The sequence below is a fragment of the Cyclopterus lumpus genome, chromosome 5, assembly GCF_009769545.1.
Source record: "Cyclopterus lumpus isolate fCycLum1 chromosome 5, fCycLum1.pri, whole genome shotgun sequence".
Classification (NCBI taxonomy): Eukaryota; Metazoa; Chordata; class Actinopteri; order Perciformes; family Cyclopteridae; genus Cyclopterus; species Cyclopterus lumpus.
In genome coordinates, this window is record NC_046970.1 from 4,120 (window position 1) to 31,034 (window position 26,915).

A 26,915-nucleotide genomic window follows, 5' to 3' on the forward strand; every position below is an offset into this window, starting at 1 on the left:
TCCCCCGGGCCACACATCGCAGCTCTTCACGCCCAGCCCAAAGATCGTATGCTTCAGTGACCAGGACCGGGATAAGACTCGACCAACAGGACTCACAAAAAAGACCATCCTCCCCATGGGGGCGCAGGGAGCGCAGCCGCAGCCATGACCGGACGCGCGCAACGGCGTCCGGGAGGAATCTTCCAACGGAGGAAAAAGGGAGAAATAATTCGACCAAACGCCGAGAAGAACCTCGCGCACATCTGGACCATTCCAACCATCAGCAGGATCACCGCAAATATCAGCGGAGCCCGGTAAGAAGACCCAATAGACACTTTTCCGACCGCAGAAATGACACTTATGAGCCGCGTCGAGACTCGCCTGTGCGGTCCCGCGGAGCGCGCGCCCAAGCCGCTAGTGGCGAACGCCGACCCGACAGAGACTTTTATTATTCGTATCATCACTCACCGGTACGCTTCCGGGAGGCACGGGCCCCAGCCACATACGGCGGAGGTCGTCGGGACACAGACAATAATAATTGGCACCGGAGTATACCGGAACGCTCCCGTAGAACGCACGTCCCGGCCGCGAGCGGCGACCGCCGACGCGAAGAAGAAAGAAAGTTTGACAGGTCTCACCGCTACTCACCTGATCGCTCGCGGGAGACACGAGCCCCTTCCACACACGGCAGACGCCGAAGAGACACGGACAATGATAACGAGCAGGATAACTTACCTTTTCGCTCCCGCGGAGCGCGCGCCCCTGCCGCGAGCGGCAGAAGCCAACGCGACAAAGACTTTGATAATGTTTCTCCGCGTCGGAGCTACAGTGGGAACAGGCGTCACGAAGGAGCTTCACGCTCGGATGGCACCGATACCCACCGGGAACCGACAGGGGAACAACAGAAAAAGAAAAGAAACGGCAAAGACCGACACGGAGGAGACCGCTCCAGCGACAGCAGAGGGGAAGCGACGCAGCACCACGGCTCCTCCAGCCGCGACGAGCCGCAACAGGACAGGCAGAAATCAAACGACCCAGATTTCGCAAGAAAATGTCACATCTTGCACAAGGTAATAAAGACGGTCCACCACTATATTAATATAACGGGAAGAGATCCTCCCTTCACAATTAGGAAAACTATGAGGCATTTAGCCAATTTAATTAAACCTGCGCTGCCTAATGCACGGATTAAAAAACGCATTGAAGACAACGCTGAAGAATGGGCCGACAATACTCTGACCATTCTCAGGGAACACTACGAGGAAACTTCAAAGGCTCAAATGGAGGACTTTAACACACTCACGACCAAAGAATGGCGGGAGCCCTTCGAGATCGCTTCAAAATGGGCCAAACGGAATTTTGGAAAGAGACTGACTAATAAGACAATACGTGAAGCAGAGACAGTCATCACAGAGGCAATAGAGATGCACAACAGGGAGAACAGCTCATCATCGGAGCCTCCATCCTCAGCAGCAGAGAGGGGATCGCCCCCTCCTCTCGATGAGACCCTCCCTGAGTGGCCTCTTCCCTCACAGGATGAGCAGCCTGCACCTCCACCTCCTCGAGCCAGAGGGACTGCAGCAGTCAGACAAGGAGAACGGGAGGAGGCACCTGCTCATGCAACAAACACACAAGTCCGGGAAAACACTGTGCCCCCCACACAAGCCGCGGTGGCACAGAAGGACCGCCCACTACAGACCTGCAACCCAGAGGAAGAATCCTCATCATCTCAAGACAGCGGCGCCACGCCTGACAGGTTGGAGATCACATCCACACCAGAACAACTTCTCCCTCTCGCACAGAGACCAAGACAAATATTGCCACGCCCACTTGTAAAGGGCCCCTCCTTCTCCTTGTCTCCGAAAATTCGGACCAAGCCACGCTCTCACTCCGCACCTTGCAGCCAAAAGGAGCTGCCGGTCGGGGACTCTTCGGATGAATCCACGAACACAGAGCTAGACAGACTTTTTGAGGGGGAACCGACAAGCAACTCCATCTTTACACCGGTAACAGTGAGGAAAATTCAGTCGGCAGTCCAGACCCGCCTGGCCTCACCCCCATCTTCATCACCCACAGGTGGACTCTCAACACCAACAGCAACAAGACCTCATCAAACCACACAGCACCTCTCTTCAAACAACAAGATAAAAGACTGGACTATGAACATTAGAAAGAGATTGGTTATCATAGGAGACTCAAATTTAAGCAGATTCCCGGCATATGACATTGCTGATCTACAAATAGACTCATTCCCAGGGGCCACTTTCAGGAACGGAGAGGCTATTCTGGAGTCCATCTCATCGGAGGTGGAGGTCGACATCATGATCCTGTCCTTCGGGATCTGTAACAGAGTACAGAAGACGGAACAGACGGCCATCAAACAGCTTCAGGGAATGATGAGAATGGCACGGAGACAATTCCCCTGCACCCGGATTTACATCCCACAAGTCAATTATGACCCTGGCCTGCCGGTAAAAGAAAGGAAGCGTCTGGACCAACTCAACATCTACATCGCCACCCTCGAGGACCACATCCCGATGCTGCCAGTCTCGCAGTTCCACACGAACCCAGACAACATCCACTGGACCCCGGAGACGGCGAAGGTGATTCTGGACCACTGGTGTTGTATTTTAAATTGAATGTCCCCATAAACCTGCCACCACAGGAGGGGGATAAATCTGTGATTAATTTAACTAAAAATACCTGCTTCACTAAGGAGCAACTCTCAGTTCTGGCTAGAGGATTAAACTTTATTCCATCATTAGGCACCAACAAGCATATTAAGGAACAAACTAAATTGGATATCCAAAATTATCATAGGAAACTCAAACTAGCAGCGTACTATGAAGGGGCACACGACAGAAGGGCTAAACCTTTCACTCAACGGTCCACATGGACCCCCCCTCTCACAAATCTGCCACAGGAAATTAAGGGAATTATTCATGCTAATGACAGATACCTCAAAAACAGATTCTATGTGCACAAGGTGGCAAACAATCTAGAGGATTTAGAAATGGAGGCTCTTACAGCTCTTTCTAAAAACAAACAGATTATCATTAAACCGGCAGACAAGGGCAGCTCGGTCGTGATCCAAGACAGGAACAATTACTTATGGGAGGGCTACAGACAGCTCAATGATAAAAAATATTACACTAAATTAGAGAAACCAATCTATCCCGACACAATTCCAGAAGTCAAAAAAATACTACAGTCTCTTTATGACAAAAAATTCATAGATTTTAAACAGAAGACTTACTTAGCTGGACCCCCTGTTCCCAGGGCCAGAATATTCTACATGCTGCCAAAGATCCACAAGGAGCCAGAGAAATGGAGCGTTCCCCACAAAATCCCACCAGGTCGCCCTATCGTTTCGGACTGTAGTAGTGAAACATATTGTACGGCGGAATATTTAGACTCTTTTCTTAACCCGCTCTCCACTCTACATCCTAGTTACATCAAAGATACATATTATTTTGTTGAACGGGTTAAGAAACTTACTCTTCCAAAGGATGCAATCCTCTTCACTATAGACATAGATAGTCTATATACAAACATTGAGTTGACAGAGGGCCTCCAAGCCATTAAGAAAACATTCCAGAAGTACCCGGACAAACACAGACCCGAGAAAGAACTCCTCCAACTACTCAACATTAACCTAACGAAGAACGACTTTCTATTCAACGAGGAGTGGTACCTACAGACCAAAGGGACAGCCATGGGGAAGAAATTTGCCCCGGCTTACGCCAACATCTTCATGGCAGACTGGGAGGAGTCAGCACTTAAGTCCTGTGACCTCAAACCTCTACACTACTACCGCTATTTGGACGACATCTGGGGAATTTGGACTCATTCTGAAACAGAGTTTGAGGAATTCCTCAAGACATTAAATAACCACAGGGACTCGATTAAAATTAAATCCACTCAGAGCTTCAATTCGGTTGACTTCTTAGACACTACGACTTTTAAAGGACCGGACTTTGACCTCACAAATAGACTTGACATCAAAGTTTTCTTTAAACCGACAGACACCCACGCATTACTCCATAAGAGTAGCTTTCACCCCAAACACACATTTGCAGGACTCATTAAGTCCCAATTGTTGAGGTTCCATAGGATTTGCACCCAAATCAGTGATTTTAAAACAGCTTCTCAGACTCTATTTCATGCACTGACCAGCAGAGGGTACCAGAGATCTTTCTTAAGGGCTTGTGCCAAGACATTTCTGGAGACCAAACCAATAATCATCACGACCAATCTGCCCTTTATTACCACTTACTCACCATCCACAGTACAGGTGGCGCAGAATATCAGGAGAAACTTCCAATCTGGAATTCGAGGAACAGATATCCTACAGGACCACAGTATCATTACAGCATTCAGAAGGAACCCAAACATAAAAGATAGGTTAATTAGGGCAAAAATCGCTCCTTTAACAAAAAGTAAACACAAACAGGCGGAATATTTTAATCACCGTAAATGGTTCAGAAACCACAAGTCGGGGGAAATATTCAGAAACCTCAACACAGGAAATTATGAATCCAAAAACTGTATATACTTGGTCGAATGCAAGGTATGTTCCATTCAATATGTGGGGGAAACAAGGAACAACATTGCAACAAGGTGCGCACAGCACAAATACAATATCCTCCACAAGAAAAAAACAGAGACTCCGTTGGTCAAGCATTTTATGGTCCATGGCTGGACAGCATTCAATGTCATGAACATTGAGTGCAATCCGGAATGGTCCGCAGGCCAGAGAAGGAGAGCAGAGAAATCGTGGATTTCCAAACTAAATTCCAGAGAGCCGGGAGGGCTTAACGAGCGTTAGGGAGGGTGCAGTTTCCCGGGGTGGCAGTGACGGCCCGTGCAATAGGGATTCCCCGTTATCCAACGGGGTCTCCCCCCCTTGTTTCATTTACCTAACCAGCCAGTGCCTCCAGTCCTCCTCGGCGGTGCTCCTCCTGCGCTCGGATGGGACCCTCTTGGCTCTCTTCCCTTATCACTAGATGGGCATCTTGATACAAACCTAAACTCAACCACAGAGGATGATATTCCCTAAATTCCACGGCCCTAACCCCAACCGGGTGAAATACTAAAAAACTATTTTCACCTTTCGGCCCTAAACACAACCTTGGTGAAGCGCTTATTAAAACTTATTCAATTTTCAGCCCTAAACACAACCTTTGTGAAGCACTAATTAAAACGTACTCATTTTCGGCCCTAAACACAACCTTTGTGAAGCACTAATTAAAACGTACTCATTTTCGGCCCTAAACACAACCTTTGTGAAGCACTAATGAAAACTTATTCAATTTTCGGCCCTAAACACAACCTTTGTGAAGCACTAATGAAAACTTATTCAATTTTCGGCCCTAAACACAACCTTTGTGAAGCACTAATTAAAACTTTATTCAATTTTCGGCCCTAATCACAACCGTGATGATTTATGATCACCTAGCCCAGTAGCTTTCCACTTACCACAACCAAGTGGGGTGTAGGTCTGGACTCCAACCAATAATAAAAAAAGACCCCCCTCTTGTTGAATATGATTTTCTGTATACACAATGTTTATTGAATACTTACCTGGTACAAGACAGATTTAAGTTCATGCATTAAAGGATTGTGACAATTGTACAGAAGCGTGCATTACAATGGTCCAATCCAATGTGGTCTTTATTTCACGGCAATATGTTACATCATGCATTCATGTACATGTTAATCTATACATTGTAAATACCTGTTGAATGTGTATTCGGAATTGAGGGATGCTGGTGGGTCACATGTTTAGAGGTACATGCTGGGACCTTTGACCTCTCACAGAACGGAAGTCCACCTGCCTTCTTCCGCTTTCTCAGAGCATGCTAGGAGCACGCTTTGTCCAGCACTTCTCCACAACCTGTAACTAATTAGATTAGTACAGAGCCATTGTATTTTATTTTATTTTCTGACCTGATGAAGGTTTATGCAAACCGAAACGTCGTCATTATTTTGTTGTTTTATTGTTTTATGCTTGTTTAAGCAACAGACCTGAATAAAAGGTAAAACTAAGCTTCGGAGAACTTTTTTCACGGTCACGCACCAGGTGCGCCTCATTAGCCTTTAGCATGACATCCCGCAACCATGAACGACACGAGAACTGGACCACGGTGGAGTACAGCAGAGGCCGTAGACCCCGCCGTCATAGCCCGGACCCCCGCAAGAGGACTGCATCCTCTCACAGAGGTAGGACATCCTCGGGCCACCGGGTGCGCGATGAGCGGACCGATGGAAGAAATGCCGGTCGCGCGCACAGCAGACATGACGAGCGGAACGCAGCGCGACGCGACATCCCCCGGGCCACACATCGCAGCTCTTCACGCCCAGCCCAAAGATCGTATGCTTCAGTGACCAGGACCGGGATAAGACTCGACCAACAGGACTCACAAAAAAGACCATCCTCCCCATGGGGGCGCAGGGAGCGCAGCCGCAGCCATGACCGGACGCGCGCAACGGCGTCCGGGAGGAATCTTCCAACGGAGGAAAAAGGGAGAAATAATTCGACCAAACGCCGAGAAGAACCTCGCGCACATCTGGACCATTCCAACCATCAGCAGGATCACCGCAAATATCAGCGGAGCCCGGTAAGAAGACCCAATAGACACTTTTCCGACCGCAGAAATGACACTTATGAGCCGCGTCGAGACTCGCCTGTGCGGTCCCGCGGAGCGCGCGCCCAAGCCGCTAGTGGCGAACGCCGACCCGACAGAGACTTTTATTATTCGTATCATCACTCACCGGTACGCTTCCGGGAGGCACGGGCCCCAGCCACATACGGCGGAGGTCGTCGGGACACAGACAATAATAATTGGCACCGGAGTATACCGGAACGCTCCCGTAGAACGCACGTCCCGGCCGCGAGCGGCGACCGCCGACGCGAAGAAGAAAGAAAGTTTGACAGGTCTCACCGCTACTCACCTGATCGCTCGCGGGAGACACGAGCCCCTTCCACACACGGCAGACGCCGAAGAGACACGGACAATGATAACGAGCAGGATAACTTACCTTTTCGCTCCCGCGGAGCGCGCGCCCCTGCCGCGAGCGGCAGAAGCCAACGCGACAAAGACTTTGATAATGTTTCTCCGCGTCGGAGCTACAGTGGGAACAGGCGTCACGAAGGAGCTTCACGCTCGGATGGCACCGATACCCACCGGGAACCGACAGGGGAACAACAGAAAAAGAAAAGAAACGGCAAAGACCGACACGGAGGAGACCGCTCCAGCGACAGCAGAGGGGAAGCGACGCAGCACCACGGCTCCTCCAGCCGCGACGAGCCGCAACAGGACAGGCAGAAATCAAACGACCCAGATTTCGCAAGAAAATGTCACATCTTGCACAAGGTAATAAAGACGGTCCACCACTATATTAATATAACGGGAAGAGATCCTCCCTTCACAATTAGGAAAACTATGAGGCATTTAGCCAATTTAATTAAACCTGCGCTGCCTAATGCACGGATTAAAAAACGCATTGAAGACAACGCTGAAGAATGGGCCGACAATACTCTGACCATTCTCAGGGAACACTACGAGGAAACTTCAAAGGCTCAAATGGAGGACTTTAACACACTCACGACCAAAGAATGGCGGGAGCCCTTCGAGATCGCTTCAAAATGGGCCAAACGGAATTTTGGAAAGAGACTGACTAATAAGACAATACGTGAAGCAGAGACAGTCATCACAGAGGCAATAGAGATGCACAACAGGGAGAACAGCTCATCATCGGAGCCTCCATCCTCAGCAGCAGAGAGGGGATCGCCCCCTCCTCTCGATGAGACCCTCCCTGAGTGGCCTCTTCCCTCACAGGATGAGCAGCCTGCACCTCCACCTCCTCGAGCCAGAGGGACTGCAGCAGTCAGACAAGGAGAACGGGAGGAGGCACCTGCTCATGCAACAAACACACAAGTCCGGGAAAACACTGTGCCCCCCACACAAGCCGCGGTGGCACAGAAGGACCGCCCACTACAGACCTGCAACCCAGAGGAAGAATCCTCATCATCTCAAGACAGCGGCGCCACGCCTGACAGGTTGGAGATCACATCCACACCAGAACAACTTCTCCCTCTCGCACAGAGACCAAGACAAATATTGCCACGCCCACTTGTAAAGGGCCCCTCCTTCTCCTTGTCTCCGAAAATTCGGACCAAGCCACGCTCTCACTCCGCACCTTGCAGCCAAAAGGAGCTGCCGGTCGGGGACTCTTCGGATGAATCCACGAACACAGAGCTAGACAGACTTTTTGAGGGGGAACCGACAAGCAACTCCATCTTTACACCGGTAACAGTGAGGAAAATTCAGTCGGCAGTCCAGACCCGCCTGGCCTCACCCCCATCTTCATCACCCACAGGTGGACTCTCAACACCAACAGCAACAAGACCTCATCAAACCACACAGCACCTCTCTTCAAACAACAAGATAAAAGACTGGACTATGAACATTAGAAAGAGATTGGTTATCATAGGAGACTCAAATTTAAGCAGATTCCCGGCATATGACATTGCTGATCTACAAATAGACTCATTCCCAGGGGCCACTTTCAGGAACGGAGAGGCTATTCTGGAGTCCATCTCATCGGAGGTGGAGGTCGACATCATGATCCTGTCCTTCGGGATCTGTAACAGAGTACAGAAGACGGAACAGACGGCCATCAAACAGCTTCAGGGAATGATGAGAATGGCACGGAGACAATTCCCCTGCACCCGGATTTACATCCCACAAGTCAATTATGACCCTGGCCTGCCGGTAAAAGAAAGGAAGCGTCTGGACCAACTCAACATCTACATCGCCACCCTCGAGGACCACATCCCGATGCTGCCAGTCTCGCAGTTCCACACGAACCCAGACAACATCCACTGGACCCCGGAGACGGCGAAGGTGATTCTGGACCACTGGTGTTGTATTTTAAATTGAATGTCCCCATAAACCTGCCACCACAGGAGGGGGATAAATCTGTGATTAATTTAACTAAAAATACCTGCTTCACTAAGGAGCAACTCTCAGTTCTGGCTAGAGGATTAAACTTTATTCCATCATTAGGCACCAACAAGCATATTAAGGAACAAACTAAATTGGATATCCAAAATTATCATAGGAAACTCAAACTAGCAGCGTACTATGAAGGGGCACACGACAGAAGGGCTAAACCTTTCACTCAACGGTCCACATGGACCCCCCCTCTCACAAATCTGCCACAGGAAATTAAGGGAATTATTCATGCTAATGACAGATACCTCAAAAACAGATTCTATGTGCACAAGGTGGCAAACAATCTAGAGGATTTAGAAATGGAGGCTCTTACAGCTCTTTCTAAAAACAAACAGATTATCATTAAACCGGCAGACAAGGGCAGCTCGGTCGTGATCCAAGACAGGAACAATTACTTATGGGAGGGCTACAGACAGCTCAATGATAAAAAATATTACACTAAATTAGAGAAACCAATCTATCCCGACACAATTCCAGAAGTCAAAAAAATACTACAGTCTCTTTATGACAAAAAATTCATAGATTTTAAACAGAAGACTTACTTAGCTGGACCCCCTGTTCCCAGGGCCAGAATATTCTACATGCTGCCAAAGATCCACAAGGAGCCAGAGAAATGGAGCGTTCCCCACAAAATCCCACCAGGTCGCCCTATCGTTTCGGACTGTAGTAGTGAAACATATTGTACGGCGGAATATTTAGACTCTTTTCTTAACCCGCTCTCCACTCTACATCCTAGTTACATCAAAGATACATATTATTTTGTTGAACGGGTTAAGAAACTTACTCTTCCAAAGGATGCAATCCTCTTCACTATAGACATAGATAGTCTATATACAAACATTGAGTTGACAGAGGGCCTCCAAGCCATTAAGAAAACATTCCAGAAGTACCCGGACAAACACAGACCCGAGAAAGAACTCCTCCAACTACTCAACATTAACCTAACGAAGAACGACTTTCTATTCAACGAGGAGTGGTACCTACAGACCAAAGGGACAGCCATGGGGAAGAAATTTGCCCCGGCTTACGCCAACATCTTCATGGCAGACTGGGAGGAGTCAGCACTTAAGTCCTGTGACCTCAAACCTCTACACTACTACCGCTATTTGGACGACATCTGGGGAATTTGGACTCATTCTGAAACAGAATTTGAGGAATTCCTCAAGACATTAAATAACCACAGGGACTCGATTAAAATTAAATCCACTCAGAGCTTCAATTCGGTTGACTTCTTAGACACTACGACTTTTAAAGGACCGGACTTTGACCTCACAAATAGACTTGACATCAAAGTTTTCTTTAAACCGACAGACACCCACGCATTACTCCATAAGAGTAGCTTTCACCCCAAACACACATTTGCAGGACTCATTAAGTCCCAATTGTTGAGGTTCCATAGGATTTGCACCCAAATCAGTGATTTTAAAACAGCTTCTCAGACTCTATTTCATGCACTGACCAGCAGAGGGTACCAGAGATCTTTCTTAAGGGCTTGTGCCAAGACATTTCTGGAGACCAAACCAATAATCATCACGACCAATCTGCCCTTTATTACCACTTACTCACCATCCACAGTACAGGTGGCGCAGAATATCAGGAGAAACTTCCAATCTGGAATTCGAGGAACAGATATCCTACAGGACCACAGTATCATTACAGCATTCAGAAGGAACCCAAACATAAAAGATAGGTTAATTAGGGCAAAAATCGCTCCTTTAACAAAAAGTAAACACAAACAGGCGGAATATTTTAATCACCGTAAATGGTTCAGAAACCACAAGTCGGGGGAAATATTCAGAAACCTCAACACAGGAAATTATGAATCCAAAAACTGTATATACTTGGTCGAATGCAAGGTATGTTCCATTCAATATGTGGGGGAAACAAGGAACAACATTGCAACAAGGTGCGCACAGCACAAATACAATATCCTCCACAAGAAAAAAACAGAGACTCCGTTGGTCAAGCATTTTATGGTCCATGGCTGGACAGCATTCAATGTCATGAACATTGAGTGCAATCCGGAATGGTCCGCAGGCCAGAGAAGGAGAGCAGAGAAATCGTGGATTTCCAAACTAAATTCCAGAGAGCCGGGAGGGCTTAACGAGCGTTAGGGAGGGTGCAGTTTCCCGGGGTGGCAGTGACGGCCCGTGCAATAGGGATTCCCCGTTATCCAACGGGGTCTCCCCCCCTTGTTTCATTTACCTAACCCTAACCCTAACCCCTAACCCCTAACCCTAACCCTAACCCTATCTTTTTTACTAACCTCAACCATTGTAACACTTACCTAAACCCAACCCACAATATTACCTCTTCTACCTTACCTTAAAAACCTCTTATAACCTAAAACTTTAGTCCCTTAGATACCAAAACTTAGCCACTTTATCCCCTCCTACCTTCCGACGCTCCCCTCCAAAGGAGTGTCGGATAGGTATGCAGAACCGCTTAATCCAAGCGAGGAAGGGTTCTTGGCGTATTCACACCACCCCTTCCTATTTCTGCTCCCCTTTATTCCGTATTACTCTGTGCAACGGGTTAAATCCGTATATTAGATTCAATTTCCTGGGTCAAAGTGTAAAGGCGAGGGGAATACTAAGTGATATGCGTCGGCCAGTGCATTGCCGTAAGTCTCTATTCAACTGCGAAGTCAGCGGACGACGTGGGGAGATTTATGTGAATATCATATACACCTAACCCTAACCCTAACCCTAACCCTAACCCCCTAACCCTAACCCTCTAACCCTAACCCTAACCCTAACCCTAACCCTAACCCTAACCCTAACCCATTGATTTAATTTGATTGATTTAATTTGATTGATTTTATTTATTTAATTTAATTTATTTAGTTTGTTTAATTTAATTAATTTGATTAATTTATTAAATTTATTTACTTTAATTTATTCAAATTGATTTAGGTTGATTTAATTAATTTACTTAATTTATTTTATTTTATTTTATTTCATTTATTTATTTCATTTAATACTGTTAAATCTTCTAATTTAACAAACTACTAAAGTTTGCCAGAACTAAAATCCCACGCAATCACTATTTGATAAATCTTACATCAATGAACAATACCCAAATAAAACCTTCCAGCATAAGTAAAAATGAATAAAAGACTTAAATGGACTACCTAAAACACTACGCTACAAACTACTGGACTCAACTTGACCTGGGGACCCCTCATATTTGCTTTGAAGTAACACTACCTGGGACTTGATCATCCCAGGGGGGCCTCCCTCAGAAGAGGGTGTCTTGTGATAATGGCCGAAACACCCAATGATCCTGAGGTCCATAACTGACGAACGTGTTCTTTGAAGTAAATTTGAAGAAAGGGGTCTATAGATACCTAACATCAAACTTTTGGAAAAGACCAATCATTAAAACAACCTTCCCTCAACTTTAAATACAATGATCTAAATTAAGTATTTAAGACATAATAAACTACCTTTTAATCTTAAAACTCTATAAGCCATATCAATCCTTCACTCCTCCGATTGATCCACCAAACTCGTTCAATTTTTATTTTTTTTCCCCCTCTAAAACCTAACTATTTAACCCTTACCCCGATTCTTAAATAATGAATGCAACCCTAACCCAATCCCTTTTACTAAACCACAGTTAATAAACTACCTTTTAATCTCAAAATTCTCTATCAGCCATATCAATCCTTCACTCCTCCAAATTGTCCACAAAACCCGATTCTAACTCTAAACCCGATCCCTTTACTAATCCCAAACATTCAATTACACACCTCAAAATTCAACCCTAACCCTAACCTCAAACTTAACCCTAACCCTAACCCTATAAATAATAAATCTAACCCTAACCCGATCCCTTTACTAACCCCAACCATTCAATTACGCACCTCAAACTTAACCCTAACCCCTAACCCTAACCCTAACCATTCAACTACGCACCTAACCCTAACCTCAAACTTAACCCTAACCTTAACCAGTAAAAACCCCCCCCAAAAAAACCCGATTTAACCCAATCCTCTTTACTAAACTCAACCATTCTATTAGGCACCTTAAACTTAACCCTAATCTTAGCTATGTAACCCTACGCCCTAACCCTAACCTCTAACTCAATCCTAACCTTTACTATCTAAACCCGATTCCTAAATAACAAATCTAACCCTAACCCAATCCTCTTTACTAACCCCAACCATTCAATTATGCACCTAACCCCAACCTCAAACTTAACCCTAACCTTAACAAGTTAAACCCCCCCAAAAAAACCCCGATTTAACCCAATCCTCTTTACTAACCTCAACCATTCTATTAGGCACCTTAAACTTAACCCTAATCTTAGCTATGTAACCCTACGCCCTAACCCTAACCTCTAACTCAATCCTAACCCTTACCATTTAAACCCGATTCCTAAATAACAAATCTAACCCTAACCCAATCCTCTTTACTAACCCCAACCATTCAATTATGCACCTAACCCCAACCTCAAACTTAACCCTAACCTTAACAAGTTAAAACCCCCCCCAAAAAAACCCTGATTTAACCCAATCCTCTTTACTAACCTCAACCATTCTATTAGGCACCTTAAACTTAACTCTAATCTTAGCTATGTAACCCTACGCCCTAACCCTAACCTCTAACTCAATCCTAACCTTTACTATTTAAACCCGATTCCTAAATAACAAATCTAACCCTTAATCAATTCTCTTTACTAACCTCAACCATTCTATTACGCACTTCAAACTTAACCCTAACTATTTAACCCTAACCCTTCTTAAATAATGAATGTAACTCTAACCCAATCCTTTTTACTAACCTCAACCATAGTACCACTTACCTAAAACCCAACCGTATCCACTTTTATCACCTCCTACCTTCTGACGCTCCCCTCCAAAGGAGGGTCAGATAGGTATGCAGAATCGCTTAATCCAAGCGAGGAAGGGTTCTTGGCGTATTCACACCACCCCTTCCTATTTCTGCTCCCCTTCATTCCGTATTACCCTGTGCAAAGGGTTAAATCCGTATATTAGATTCAATTTCCTGGGTCAAAGTGTAAAAGCGAGGGGAATACTAAGTGATATGCGTCGGCCAGTGCATTGCCGTAAGTCTCTATTCAACTGCGAAGTCAGCGGACGACGTGGGGAGATTTATGTGAATATCATATACACCTAACCCTAACCCTAACCCCTAACCCCTAACCCCTAACCCCTAACCCTAACCCTAACCCTAACCCCTAACCCCTAACCCTAACCCTAACCCTAACCCCCTAACCCTAACCCTATCTTTTTTACTAACCTCAACCATTGTAACACTTACCTAAACCCAACCCACAATATTACCTCTTCTACCTTACCTTAAAAACCTCTTATAACCTAAAACTGTAGTCCCTTAGATACCAAAACTTAGCCACTTTATCCCCTCCTACCTTCCGACGCTCCCCTCCAAAGGAGTGTCGGATAGGTATGCAGAACCGCTTAATCCAAGCGAGGAAGGGTTCTTGGCGTATTCACACCACCCCTTCCTATTTCTGCTCCCCTTTATTCCGTATTACTCTGTGCAACGGGTTAAATCCGTATATTAGATTCAATTTCCTGGGTCAAAGTGTAAAGGCGAGGGGAATACTAAGTGATATGCGTCGGCCAGTGCATTGCCGTAAGTCTCTATTCAACTGCGAAGTCAGCGGACGACGTGGGGAGATTTATGTGAATATCATATACACCTAACCCTAACCCCAACCCCAACCCTAACCCTAACCCTTTTTTACTAACCTCAACCATTGTAACACTTACCTAAACCCAACCCACAATATTACCTCTTCTACCTTAAAAACCTCTTATAACCTAAAACTGTAGTCCCTTAGATACCAAAACGTAGCCCCTTTATCCCCTCCTACCTTCCGACGCTCCCCTCCAAAGGAGTGTCGGATAGGTATGCAGAACCGCTTAATCCAAGCGAGGAAGGGTTCTTGGCGTATTCACACCACCCCTTCCTATTTCTGCTCCCCTTTATTCCGTATTACTCTGTGCAACGGGTTAAATCCGTATATTAGATTCAATTTCCTGGGTCAAAGTGTAAAGGCGAGGGGAATACTAAGTGATATGCGTCGGCCAGTGCATTGCCGTAAGTCTCTATTCAACTGCGAAGTCGTCGGACGACGTGGGGAGATTTATGTGAATATCATATACACCTAACCCTAACCCTGGAAGCCTCCCGCTCTGTCAGATGTGAAGCTGCACATGGTTCCCCCTCAGCATGCTGCGCAGGTCAAAGTCAGAAGAGTTATTGCTGCAGACGCTCTTGTTGAGGACACTTCTCCGTCCAGCTCATCTTGGTTCACGGCTGCAGGAGCTCATCGCTGCACCGGCCGAGCGCCTCCTCCCTCACATCATTGATGGGGTAGGCGTGTGTGCAGCTTATAATACAACACTGTAAAAAAATAATCATTTGCTCATAGGTGCACACATAAGGAGGCAAAGTAGACGTAAAAGACAATGGTTATAATATTTAATATTCTGTGACAAATCTCTACAGGGAACACTAATAAAACATTAGTTAGCAGACATCAATATCATATCCAGCATTACAGCATTATGATTCAGGACCATGTGAACAGATATACAAATAATATGAACACAACCTATTAAAAATAAGATTACACAGGATGGAAACCCCTTTTGTTTACGGTCCCGTAGAGACCGGTGGAAAACTTGTGCAATCTATAGCATCGGGTGCTTTTGTGAAACATCTTGGCGTTCATACATTCAGGAAGTGGTTTACAAAGAACCTTCGTGGATCCAGAGAGTTGAGGAAACTTCTTCCTACTGTTAACAGACACACTAATATTTTTTTTTTATATATATATATATATATATATATATATATATATATATATATATATATATATATATATAGTCAAGCGTAAGCAGTTTGACAATGAAAGCCAAATACATTAAGATGGATTTTAGTGACTTTATAAAAAAAAAAGTAGTTTAACTTGCCAAGAGTGCCTTAAAAGGTAATTAGGAAATTAGACTTTTATGGATTTACTGTGCAAATAGGTAATAGTTAAGGAAATGTTTTTCACGTGCTTTGTTGTTAAAAATCGTGGAATAAAAATATAACCCAAATATGGCAGAAGCAGCAGCAGACAACACTCTGTTTCATCTCAGATATACATATCCATGCCATTTACAAATTTAGGGGAATAAAACAATTATTTTCATCTTCACCTTGAACAATTTGGGGTCATATACAATTTTAAAAGGGACATTGTAGAAAAAGAAATGCTCAAGTACAACGTAAGCTTCACACATGATTTTCTTCCCCCTCTTGTCATAGTTCAGCTCTGAGGTTTTGCCTTTGAGGATGGAAGTGCATACACGGGTCCAGATACAATCACTCACTTCGTAAAGGACGTTCGGTTAAAAGAATACTCAGACATTCAAGAGGACACGTCATCACGCTTTTGTTTTTAACAAAAATAGACACGGCTTATCCAGCCTTGAAATTCCCTCTCAATATATATAAAATTATGTCTCGTCTATTTACAGTCAGATAGCGTTCTGAAGGATTAGAAAGTCCTGCTGGGGATTGTGGGTAGTGCAGTTTTATTGTTGACTTATCCATGTGTGTGTGTTTCTACAGGGCAGGGGGGATTCAGCTACTTCAATTGTGTTTGTGCTCCAGCCGAGTGCCGTCAGTGTCACTCACCAAAGTCTCGACCACAGAGAGAGCGGCCGAGGATGACCGGAGTGAGCTGGTGAGGATTGTGTGTCGATGTGTCAGCGCCGGGCTGGAGCCAGATAGGTCATCATATATGAGGCTACTGTGGACGGGTTGAGCGCCTTGTCTTGTGAGAGAGCTTCGCTCCGGCTGTGCTCATCCATCATGGTCACTGCAGTCTGGAGTTCACCACCAACACCCACAGAGTCAGGGCAAGAATTGAGAACACGTGTACGCATGTCATTTAAAAAAAAAAAAAAAAGAAGCAATCCAAATCAAATTAAGAATCTCTTCTTGCATATTCAAATACGTCGCAAAGAAACCTGCTCAAAAAGTTGTTAAATATGGTGGTTTTTTTATTGACTCGGGTCCGTTCATTGAGAAAAATAACCTGACTTTCTTTCTGTCTTGTTCTCTCTGATGTTTCCTGTGTGGGTTTGTCAGCTCAGAACAGCTGATGTGTGGCAGTGTTTCATGGTGACTCTCTCTAATTTAGTGTTTCATTGTGAACTGGTGACTCTCTGACCTCCTGGCTGTGTGGCTCCTCAAACAGATGACTGGTCCCAGACCTGCAGGATCAAACAGAAAAAACATGAAGTCACATTATGGAATAATTGAAAATCTGAACAAAAACATAAATCAACTGCATGTAGTAACTAGAAAGTAGACCGTAAATGGTACGCGTGAACAGAAATGAAGGCCACACCTTGTTAACAGGGGGTATGGGCGTGCGCCCTGAACCAGTATGGAGCCTCTGGCGCTCTTCGATCCGCCCGGGGCTCCTCTCCCTACGGACATCCATCATCCTGCCAGGAGAGCGGTCCAGCCGAGGGTCCGCCATGGCCCGGCCCGGTGAGCGCTCCAGCCGGGGATCCGCCATTGCCCTGCCCGGAGACCCCCCTATCCGGCTCTCCAGCATCCGGCCAGGAGACTTCTCCCTCTCCAGGGGACGGCTGGGGGACTTGTCCCGGCGGAACTCGGTGCGAGCCTCTCTGTAGCGGTGGGGGGTGCCAGGGTCCGAGTGGACGAGGGGGTTGGCTGCCAGCCTCTTGGAGATGTGCTCATTGTATGAAGGAGGCCCACGCTTGTTGGGGCTGTTGGGGAGGAACCGAAGCACAAAGACGGGCAGCTGGCATTGGTCAAAGGAACGAGTCTTTAGGGTCTCAGGCTTTGCTTGGCACTGTTGGGTCAGTCCACATGAGGAAGATGGAATCGGTCTAGCTCATCTTAAGAGCTGCAGCTCTTTGAAAAGACGAACCCATCGACACAATTTAGCTCATAAGAATAAAGTCAGAGGCTGACGGCAACGAGTAAAGAGCCGATTATAAAAACTAGCACTGTGAACAATAACGGCTCAGTTGTGAGATTACAATTTAAATAGAGTCTCAGTCAGAAGTCTTTATTCAACAATTTTCTTTCTACATGTGAAAAGTGGCATTTACAAACAAAAAAAAGCAATTTTAATTTAAAAAGAGCCATTTCAGGATTTGTTGCAGATAAAAAATGAACTCTTCCTCCTGTAAAGAACAACATGGAGGTGTTACTCTGCTATCTGAGAAGCAGATCATCCAAATAAAGGTCACACCTCAACGGTCACCACCTGTGGATGCCAACTTGTGCCCAGCGGAGCCCGCTAGTCCCATCGGTCCTTCAACACCAAAGCACAAGGAATAAAGAAGAAGCTCTTCAAACCTATTTGTCTTATTTGACATATTTGTCTTGTGTCTTCGATTTTATTTTTCTTTCATAACTAATTTCCACTTTGCAGGACTTTGCTCTAAGATGGCATATGTATTATTTCATTTCAATAGAAAAATAAAAAAGGCAAAGCATAATTAATTCAATTAATTCATCAACATGTAAATAATGCAGATGTCCATCGAACCTTCTGTTCATTTATTTATTTGAATGTCATTTTTTTCCACATCCAGGGCCATTATATAGACCAAGAAATTGAAGTAGAAAGTAATTTAATACTAGTGTAAATATATGTAAGTTTTGGTGTAGATACCAAAATGTATAATTTTTACTTGAGAAATAAAAACAAGTCTAGAAAAGCCAATTATTATTATACAAGAGCTTTCCCAAAATGAAATATACCAAAAGGAGCAATGTTTTGAAAATGTTGCTACTTGAGTTTCCAATAATTAATAATTAATAATGTTGTATATGATTGAAATGTGACATGTTTTCAAAGCTCAACATGACTTTGAAGACCGTAAAAAGAAAAGTGACCCAAGTGAAGCCCAAACAGAGATCAGTGCGAGTGGAGATGGTTCAGAACTCGAATCCTCACCTGCGCCCGGAGCAGTTTCTCTCCAGCTCGCCAACGCCCTCCTGGCTCTGGACCAGGTTGCCCTTGCAGCAAATGACCCGCAGTTTGTTCTGGAAGGAGGAAGCCAGGTAGATGGCGCCGGAGGAGATGGCGGGGCCGAGGTAGCGTGGGTTTGGGATATCCAGGTGTGCGTACGAGTGAGGCCTGGAAACAGAGCAAAACCTTTAAAAAAAGAAGAACACAAGAAAGAAGAAGAGCAGTGACGGAAACGGATGATTCTTGTCGAGGGGTTTAATGAGCCCGGTGGCAGTAATGGGAAATGAACAATTCAAATCACTACAATATGCAATGACAGTAAAGACCCACAACATGATGATGGTACTGACACAGGAGGCGGTCTTACCCCAGAGCGGCGTGCCCCTGAATTTCAATAACATCCAGAGAATTGAAGTAGGTCACAAACAGGTAGGGCTCTCGATAGGCTGAAATACCAAAACATTCACTTTTTTTTTTTTTTTTTAAATGGTCAATCATACATTGACCATTAAAGAGAAAATATATTTAGAAAGTGACACAGAAGAAACTCTGATCGACTCTCACCGAACGAGAGAGGCAGGCGGCTCCATTTGATGTCTTCACTTCTGTTCCTGCGGCCGTACGTGTCCACAAACACACCAAACTCTGCACGAAGAAATGCAGGTGTCACACAAAACGTGACAGATAGTCATAATAAGAAGAACAATAATCTCCTCTTGGAATAAATGCAGATGTTTTTGTTGACATGTCTAACCATGGAAACAGAGCAGGTACTCGTCCTTCTGTGGCGCCGTGGTGACCTGGATGATAGAGATGGGGAAGCTGTGGGAGGACGCGGCGAAGACGGCCGAAGCCAACGTCACGTCGTTTTTATCCAGAAATTCTGTACAAAAATAAAGAAATGCTGTCAGTCAGCTGGTTCAGGTGTGAATGTTGAAACCTCCCAGCGACAGAATGCCGCCTGGTCGACACGATACAATATCAATTCCGCACGAATGACTCGCAGCGGGTGGGTACCTTACCTTCCAGCACGTACTGCTTCATCTCGATCTCGTAGAACTTGTTGGTGCCGATGATGACGCTGTAGCCCGTGAAGTGGATGCAGCTGCAGGGCTCCGACGTCTCGATCTCCTGCAAATACAAACGGACGTTCAGCCCCTTTTCAAATGCATCCTCCCTGCAGACAAACGGATACCCGGCCGGTTCCCCATCCGTCTTCTAAACCCACTCACCTTCCTGATGCAGAACTTGTTCAGGCTTTCATTATGTCGTAGAATCGTAATCTTATTGGGCATAGCGGCACAGATACAGGTCCCATTATCAATCTGTTGAGAAAGAACAACGCCGCAATCAGGGCGGCAGTAAATATCGGCAATCAGGCGGCACATTGCTGCTGATGCTCAGTTCATTAACTCTGAACAACAGTCTAGGAGGAGGATTTCTGCTCTGTGGGAACAACGCATCCCACCTTTCCAGAGGAGAAGAGGTGGCATCCCTTGACGGTCTCAAAGATGAATGGGTTGAGGTCCGGTTGAGCCGGGAGATGGGACTGCGACAGAGACTGCTTCACCTTCTTGATCTCCACCAGGCACAAGGCCCTCTCCTCTCCTGGAGGACACAACCAACACACCACGTATGATCACATGAACGCATGTTGCGGCGCATGCAGGAATTATCGGACGCATTAGGGCGGCAGAAAAAGCTTTCATCTCCACGCCCCAATTTCAGGAAAATACATCAAATAGTAGTTTGTCTAGAATAATAATTCATTACAAAGACCTATAGATGCACAATAAATAAATGATCCGGCAATATAACTATATTGAGTCAATAATGCACAATATAATGGTGTATATGTGGTCAAGTTCATGTACTGACCAGTGATCATCAGCAGCTTATCGAGATCCTTGAGGATCTGGATTTGGAAGACGGAGGTCATCCCGGGGATGTGGGTCAACGAGTTCTTTATGACATTCAGAGCGTACAAACCCTCCTCAGAGCCGACCAGCACGATCTAAGGGAAGAGGAGATGACCAGAGCTCAACAAGTGAAACATAAAGAATCGACTAAATGCTAAAAACGCCATTGTGTTCCCGTTGACGGTGCAGCCGGCGGCCCGGGTACCTGGTCAGTGAGCGGGAGTGTGCAGTTGATGTCCAAACGGTCATCGCCCTCCAACTTCAGCAGAGAATTACCAAGAAGTTTCTATTAAGACAAGAAGCAGAAGGAAAGAGAGGAGCAGAGCGAGGGCTCAGGTTAGGCCGAGCTTCAACCAATCAGCTGCTGGAGAGCAAGAGGAGCGGCGAGGACGACGGCAGAGAGCCTTCAGCAGCTTAAACATAGAGGCACGTACCGTCTTTCACGACACATTCACAAGCTGGTGATGTCTCCAAAGATTAAAGTATTGTGTGATATTTATCAATATGTTTTAATGCCAAATGTTACGGTTTCATTATTTTGCCAATTAAGACTTTTTAAACGTGTTTAATGTTGTCGCAACACCAATGTCTGTATACACAAATAAATGACTAAATACAACATTATGTAAAATGTAATAATATTTAATCAGAGTAAATAAACAAGGAATTGACCAAAACATATGCGGTAAACGTTTAGTACTCGAAAGTGTCTGACCCTCAGCGCTGTGCACACATAATAGGAAGCATGAACAATACTTCAAAGCAACAATAGCAGCTGTGAAGAGTTACATTACTTCAAACATTGGGTTTCTTATTCATCAACAGTGTTCAAAGCTTTAAGAACCTTGGGCTGAATGGCAGGAATGACCATTTTGTGCTAGATAGCTAATAATGATAATTCACGAGGGCTCAGTGAGAAATGGACTAATTGAGGTGAAACAGGTGGAACCTCATGATTAAACCATGTGGCCAAAAGTAGACGCTAATATCCACATACTTAAAGTTAAACTACAAAGTGCTATCAGTAAGAGCCATGTAAGTGCTGCTAAAGTGCTACCACGGTGCTACCGTCCCTATTCAAGGTATAGTCGAAAAAGATGTGTTTTTAGTCTGTAGAGACTTCCTGTCCTGATGTCAATGGGGAGCTCGTTCCACCAATGAGGAGCCAGCACAGCAAACAGTCGCGACTTTGCTGAGTGTTTAGCTCGAAGTGAAGGAGCTACAAGCCGATTGGCTGAAGCCGAACGAAGTGAACGAGGTGGGGTGTACGGTTAGACCATGTCCTGGATGTGAGGTTAGACCATGTCCTGGGTGTGAGGTTAGACCATGTCCTGGGGTGTGAGGTTAGACCATGTCCTGGGTGTGAGGTTAGACCATGTCCTGGGTGTGAGGTTAGACCATGTCCTGGGTGTGAGGTTAGACCATGTCCTGGGTGTGAGGTTAGACCATGTCCTGGGTGTGAGGTTAGACCATGTCCTGGGTGTGAAGTTAGACCATGTCCTGGGTGTGAGGTTAGACCATGTCCTGGGTGTGAGGTTAGACCATGTCCTGGGTGTACGGTTAGACCATGTCCTGGGTGTGAGGTTAGACCATGTCCTGGGTGTGAGGTTAGACCATGTCCTGGGGTGTGAGGTTAGACCATGTCCTGGGTGTGAGGTTAGACCATGTCCTGGGTGTGAGGTTAGACCATGTCCTGGGTGTGAAGTTAGACCATGTCCTGGGTGTGAGGTTAGACCATGTCCTGGGTGTGAGGTTAGACCATGTCCTGGGTGTGAGGTTAGACCATGTCCTGGGTGTGAGGTTAGACCATGTCCTGGGTGTGAGGTTAGACCATGTCCTGGGTGTGAGGTTAGACCATGTCCTGGGTGTGAGGTTAGACCATGTCCTGGTGTGAGGTTAGACCATGTCCTGGGTGTGAGGTTAGACCATGTCCTGGTGTGAGGTTAGACCATGTCCTGGGTGTAGACCGGACCCGATCTGTTCGCAGCACGGTACGCAAGTACCAATGTTTTGAAGTGGATGCGGGCGGCCACCGGTAACCAGTGAAGGTCGAGGAGGAGCGGAGTAGTGTGGGTAAATTTCGGGAAGTTAAAGAACAGTCGAGCTGCTGCATTATGAGTACTCGTGTGTACTCTTGGGCTGATGTTCATGGCGTGGCACTATGTAATGATATTTTAGACAATAAGGCCTCTTAGATAGCACCACTCATTGTTATGGCTGCCATCGTGTGAGCTGTAGCGTAGCATCAAGGCAGCTAACAGTCTGTAGGGGCAGGTAGCTCCTAACTTTACTGTTACACTGTTACACTGTGTGTGTGTGTGTGTGTGTGTGTAACGGTCTGATGGACTGTATACTTTATGTACTTTGTGCGTGGAAATGCACATTTTAAAGCATACCGGCTGCCCTTGTTCACAAAGCTAGATGCATAAAGAAATCCTCAGTTACTTCCTGAACTGGTTTGACATCAAGTCTGGGATTTCAGGAGCATATTATTGCCGTTCAGTAATCCCGTGTTCAGGTGGGTGTTTCAATACTGTTGACCATGTAGTGTAAAAAAAAAAAGAAGAAAAACACGGCAACTGCATATTGAATTTTTAAATGCATATTTAAATAAATAACAAGGCAGCTTTTGGAAAAGCAGGAGATATATAAAACCATTTCCAAGAGCTATTTATCACAGAAAGAAAGAGTGATGGGAAAGTGCTCCTAAAACAGCAATAAACACACAATAAACACGAGCAGAAGGCTGCAGACGCAGTGAGTGTGTACACATGTGTGGAGGTCTCAGTGAAGGAGGCTACAGTACTGCACGGCCTTTGCAGAAGCATGCATTACACATGACACCAGACCAGAGGTCACAGCAGTGTGTATTCACATCCATGCACCATGTAGGTTTATGAGTGCATGGTGTGTGTGTGTGCATGGTGTGTGTGTGTGTGTGTGTGTGTGTGTGTTTACACGCCAGTTGCTTCTCTGTATTCAGTGCATATTCATAACTCTGTGTCGACCTGCTCTGCAGACTCAGTGGATGTGTACAGCTACTGCATGCTCAGTCGGCTACTTACTGTACCTGAACCAGAGGGGAAAGGTTCTTCTGTCTTTTAGAAGCACCTGCCTATAACATGATGCACACACGCACAGTATAATCACATCAACAGAGACGATGACAACACACAAAGTAGAAGACGTGGATGTTGAGAACATGCAAAGAGAGAAAGAAGAGGGGAGAGAAAAGGAAGTGAAGGCACTGGCTGATGGAGGCATTCAGTATATTTTTATCCAGTCTTCACATCCCACAATACACTTGGATAAAGTTACTCCATGAAATGAGCATAATAAGTGAGCTTCATAAGCAGCTCAAATTGTGAACCCAAACAGGCCTGACAAGCAGAACAAACACAAAACACTTACAGCATCAGAGTCCACTTTGTCTCGAGAGCCACGGCTACCGGCTACCACAGACTCCAGAACGGCCACCCAGCGCTGCTTGTCAGGGAAGCTGGGAGCCATGAAGTAGATGGACTGGCCCGGCCAGCAGGTGGTGTGAGGATGCGACTCCAGCTTCAACACGTACGGGATGTCTATGCGCACACACAAGGACACACTGAAGCTTGAAAACAGCTTCACTTCACAGCTGAGCAGAACTGTCAACTATTTGTTGTATTTTAAAATTTAACATATAGATTGGACTTGACGTGGATCTAATTTAACATTTGGAGAGAGGATGATGCAGCAGGATTAGGTGGTATTGATCCAGTACCTGACTTGGCAGTGTTGATGAGCTCAGAGGCTCCGACGGCTCCGTGAACGGTCACCTCTCCATCAGGAAGACAGAGCTCAAACTCATCCTCCATTTTTATATAGTCTAGCAGAAGAAAGAACACACGTTATTATTGGATACTGCTGTATTGATGTACATGGTAACAGAAGGACTTGGATGATCATGGGAATGGATACACTGATAAAGTACTGACCTTCTCTGGGCTCAGTATCATAGATGGAGACCCTGGTTCCATCCAGCACCACATACTTCCTTTCCCAGCCTTGCTGACCACGCTTGCCATTTCTGTGTGAGCAAACACACACGACCATCAAAAGGCTGCGAAAGACAACACGTGGCGCATTGTCAGCGTCGCGGTAAAGGGCCGATGTCTGAGGTTACCGCGGCTGCTTCATCCACCCCTCCAAGCGGATGTGCCCGCTGGCCTCTTTGACCTGCAGTGCGGGAGAGTTCGCCTTTTCTCTGCACAGAGCCTCTGAGAAGTGAGTGGCGTACTCTGCAGGCAGACCGCAGGTGGCCGGGAGACACGGGGAGCATTTAGGGTGACATAGGGTGTGGCACTCTGGAACAAAGCAAGGATTCATTGATAAGGAGGTAATATCTCCAGATTTAGTACCAGTGGCTGCAGTGCGGGACACTAACCTAGACACGTGGCAGCCTGGCGTCCAAAGTGCACTGTGTCCAGACAGACGGCACACTTGGCAGCCCTCATGTTGAGGCCCACGGTGAAGCGATGAGGGATGTTGTGATGCATTCTCTCTTTCACGCGACGACCAAACTCTGCAACACGAAAAGAAGAAGTGGGTGGGGCTAGGAGTTACTGGATGAGAAACGCAACACCGGAATATTTTGTTACGGGCTTAAAAATCACTTTTCGCCAGTCCGCTTGGGGTAATTTGAATAATCATTTTAGGATATTAGGAATATTCATGTTCATGAATACTAATATAATAAGTCAACATCAGATTATGCATGCCAATGACCAAAGCATTAAAATGTTTCTTGGTGAAAAGCTACCCATCCAACCATATGCTGTCTAAACCAGGGGTTCTTAACCTTTTTGACCTCGGGGCCCATTCCAATAGGAACACTGTATTGGTTTATCTAATTGATCTGTCTTGGTTTGATTTGTATTCAATAACTAAATCAAATCCACTTGTTGAACAACAAGCAAAAACATGATGCAATGTGATCACAAAGACATTTGTTCATCATGTGTATGTAAACCTGCACAACAACAACAACAACAAGACACCCAACAGGAGAACAAATCAAGCTAATACAAGAACAAATGTAAAGGCTCAAGTCAGGCTTATTATACTAGAGAACCAAAGGAGGTACTCCTAAATAATGTGCTAATAAAATATAATACGTTTCAAATTAAATAAACCGTAAATGTACGTTTTGTTCGCTTGTTGTTGGTTTCAAACAGAAAACCATGGTATTTATGACGCACACACACACACCCAAGTGGCTTCTTCTGCCTATTGGAGCTTGTAAAACAACTGACTGACGCATTACCGCCATCAAGTGGTGGGAAGCTGTATTGTAACTGAGCATCTCATGGATAACAGTACTACCTCTGGTGTCTTCAATTGATAACCTATGCGGTAGCGCGGCCTTCGGGTGCAAATGTTTGCGGCCCTCTAGGCGGTGCTCGCGGCCCAATCAGGGGCCGTGGCCCCATGGTTAAGAATCACTGGTCCAAACCATGACTCCAGAAAAGAGAAAGTACACGTCAAACCTTTCAGAATAAAGTCTGTCGTCGAGTTACAGTCGGCTTGATGACGGGACAGAAAGACAGACGACGTGTGATATGAGCGTGTGCAGTACGACATGCGTGGAGATGAGCTCATGCATGCGAGATGACACACTGTGGGGACTGCTCACTTACTTTCAAAGGTGACCCTCCTCTTTTCTGTGAGGAGCGCAGAGGAAAGAGACAGAAAGGAGAGAGCAGTCTAACAAGAGCTACGTGAAAGCGAAGGAACGTGGACAGGAAGGCACCGGATCACAAAGCAAGGCTCCTGCAGCCCAAACAAGTCTGATAAAATACACATCATGGTCTGATGTGATATCTGCAGAACAGTTTCAGCTGTAGCTTTGCTATAGTAAGGTTTACAGCTGGAGAAGTTCACAGTGAACAAAACGCCGTTTTCTTTAGTTCAGTTCCCGGTTTGGATGGATCTCCAAGTTTAACATGCACGGAGC

General features: G+C 45.7%; 1 protein-coding gene across 8 annotated transcripts in view; it reads right to left on the reverse strand.

Annotated features, from left to right (window-relative positions):
• Positions 1 to 15,453: 15,453 nt before the first annotated feature.
• The window catches only part of cita (citron rho-interacting serine/threonine kinase a), a 32,900-nt gene continuing 21,438 nt past the window's right edge, over positions 15,454 to 26,915 (reverse strand). For 4 of the 8 annotated variants that reach the window (XM_034531990.1, XM_034531991.1, XM_034531987.1 and 1 more), the window contains exons 33-49: positions 25,347 to 25,484; positions 25,086 to 25,266; positions 24,898 to 24,989; positions 24,684 to 24,788; positions 24,335 to 24,504; positions 23,994 to 24,038; positions 21,129 to 21,209; positions 20,883 to 21,018; positions 20,473 to 20,612; positions 20,237 to 20,329; positions 20,027 to 20,135; positions 19,759 to 19,887; positions 19,569 to 19,649; positions 19,372 to 19,450; positions 18,990 to 19,172; positions 17,400 to 17,787; positions 17,029 to 17,262 (exon numbers count right to left, since the gene is read on the reverse strand). In XM_034531990.1, the coding sequence (XP_034387881.1) occupies positions 17,239 to 17,262; positions 17,400 to 17,787; positions 18,990 to 19,172; positions 19,372 to 19,450; positions 19,569 to 19,649; positions 19,759 to 19,887; positions 20,027 to 20,135; positions 20,237 to 20,329; positions 20,473 to 20,612; positions 20,883 to 21,018; positions 21,129 to 21,209; positions 23,994 to 24,038; positions 24,335 to 24,504; positions 24,684 to 24,788; positions 24,898 to 24,989; positions 25,086 to 25,266; positions 25,347 to 25,484 (2,174 nt within the window). In that variant the 3' untranslated portion in view covers positions 17,029 to 17,238. Of the gene's footprint in view, positions 16,873 to 17,028; positions 17,263 to 17,399; positions 17,788 to 18,989; positions 19,173 to 19,371; positions 19,471 to 19,568; positions 19,650 to 19,758; positions 19,888 to 20,026; positions 20,136 to 20,236; positions 20,330 to 20,472; positions 20,613 to 20,882; positions 21,019 to 21,128; positions 21,210 to 23,993; positions 24,039 to 24,334; positions 24,505 to 24,683; positions 24,789 to 24,897; positions 24,990 to 25,085; positions 25,267 to 25,346; positions 25,485 to 26,915 lie in introns of those variants that run through there. The other 4 variants (XM_034531993.1, XM_034531992.1, XM_034531988.1 and 1 more) reach the window with 3 other exon arrangements.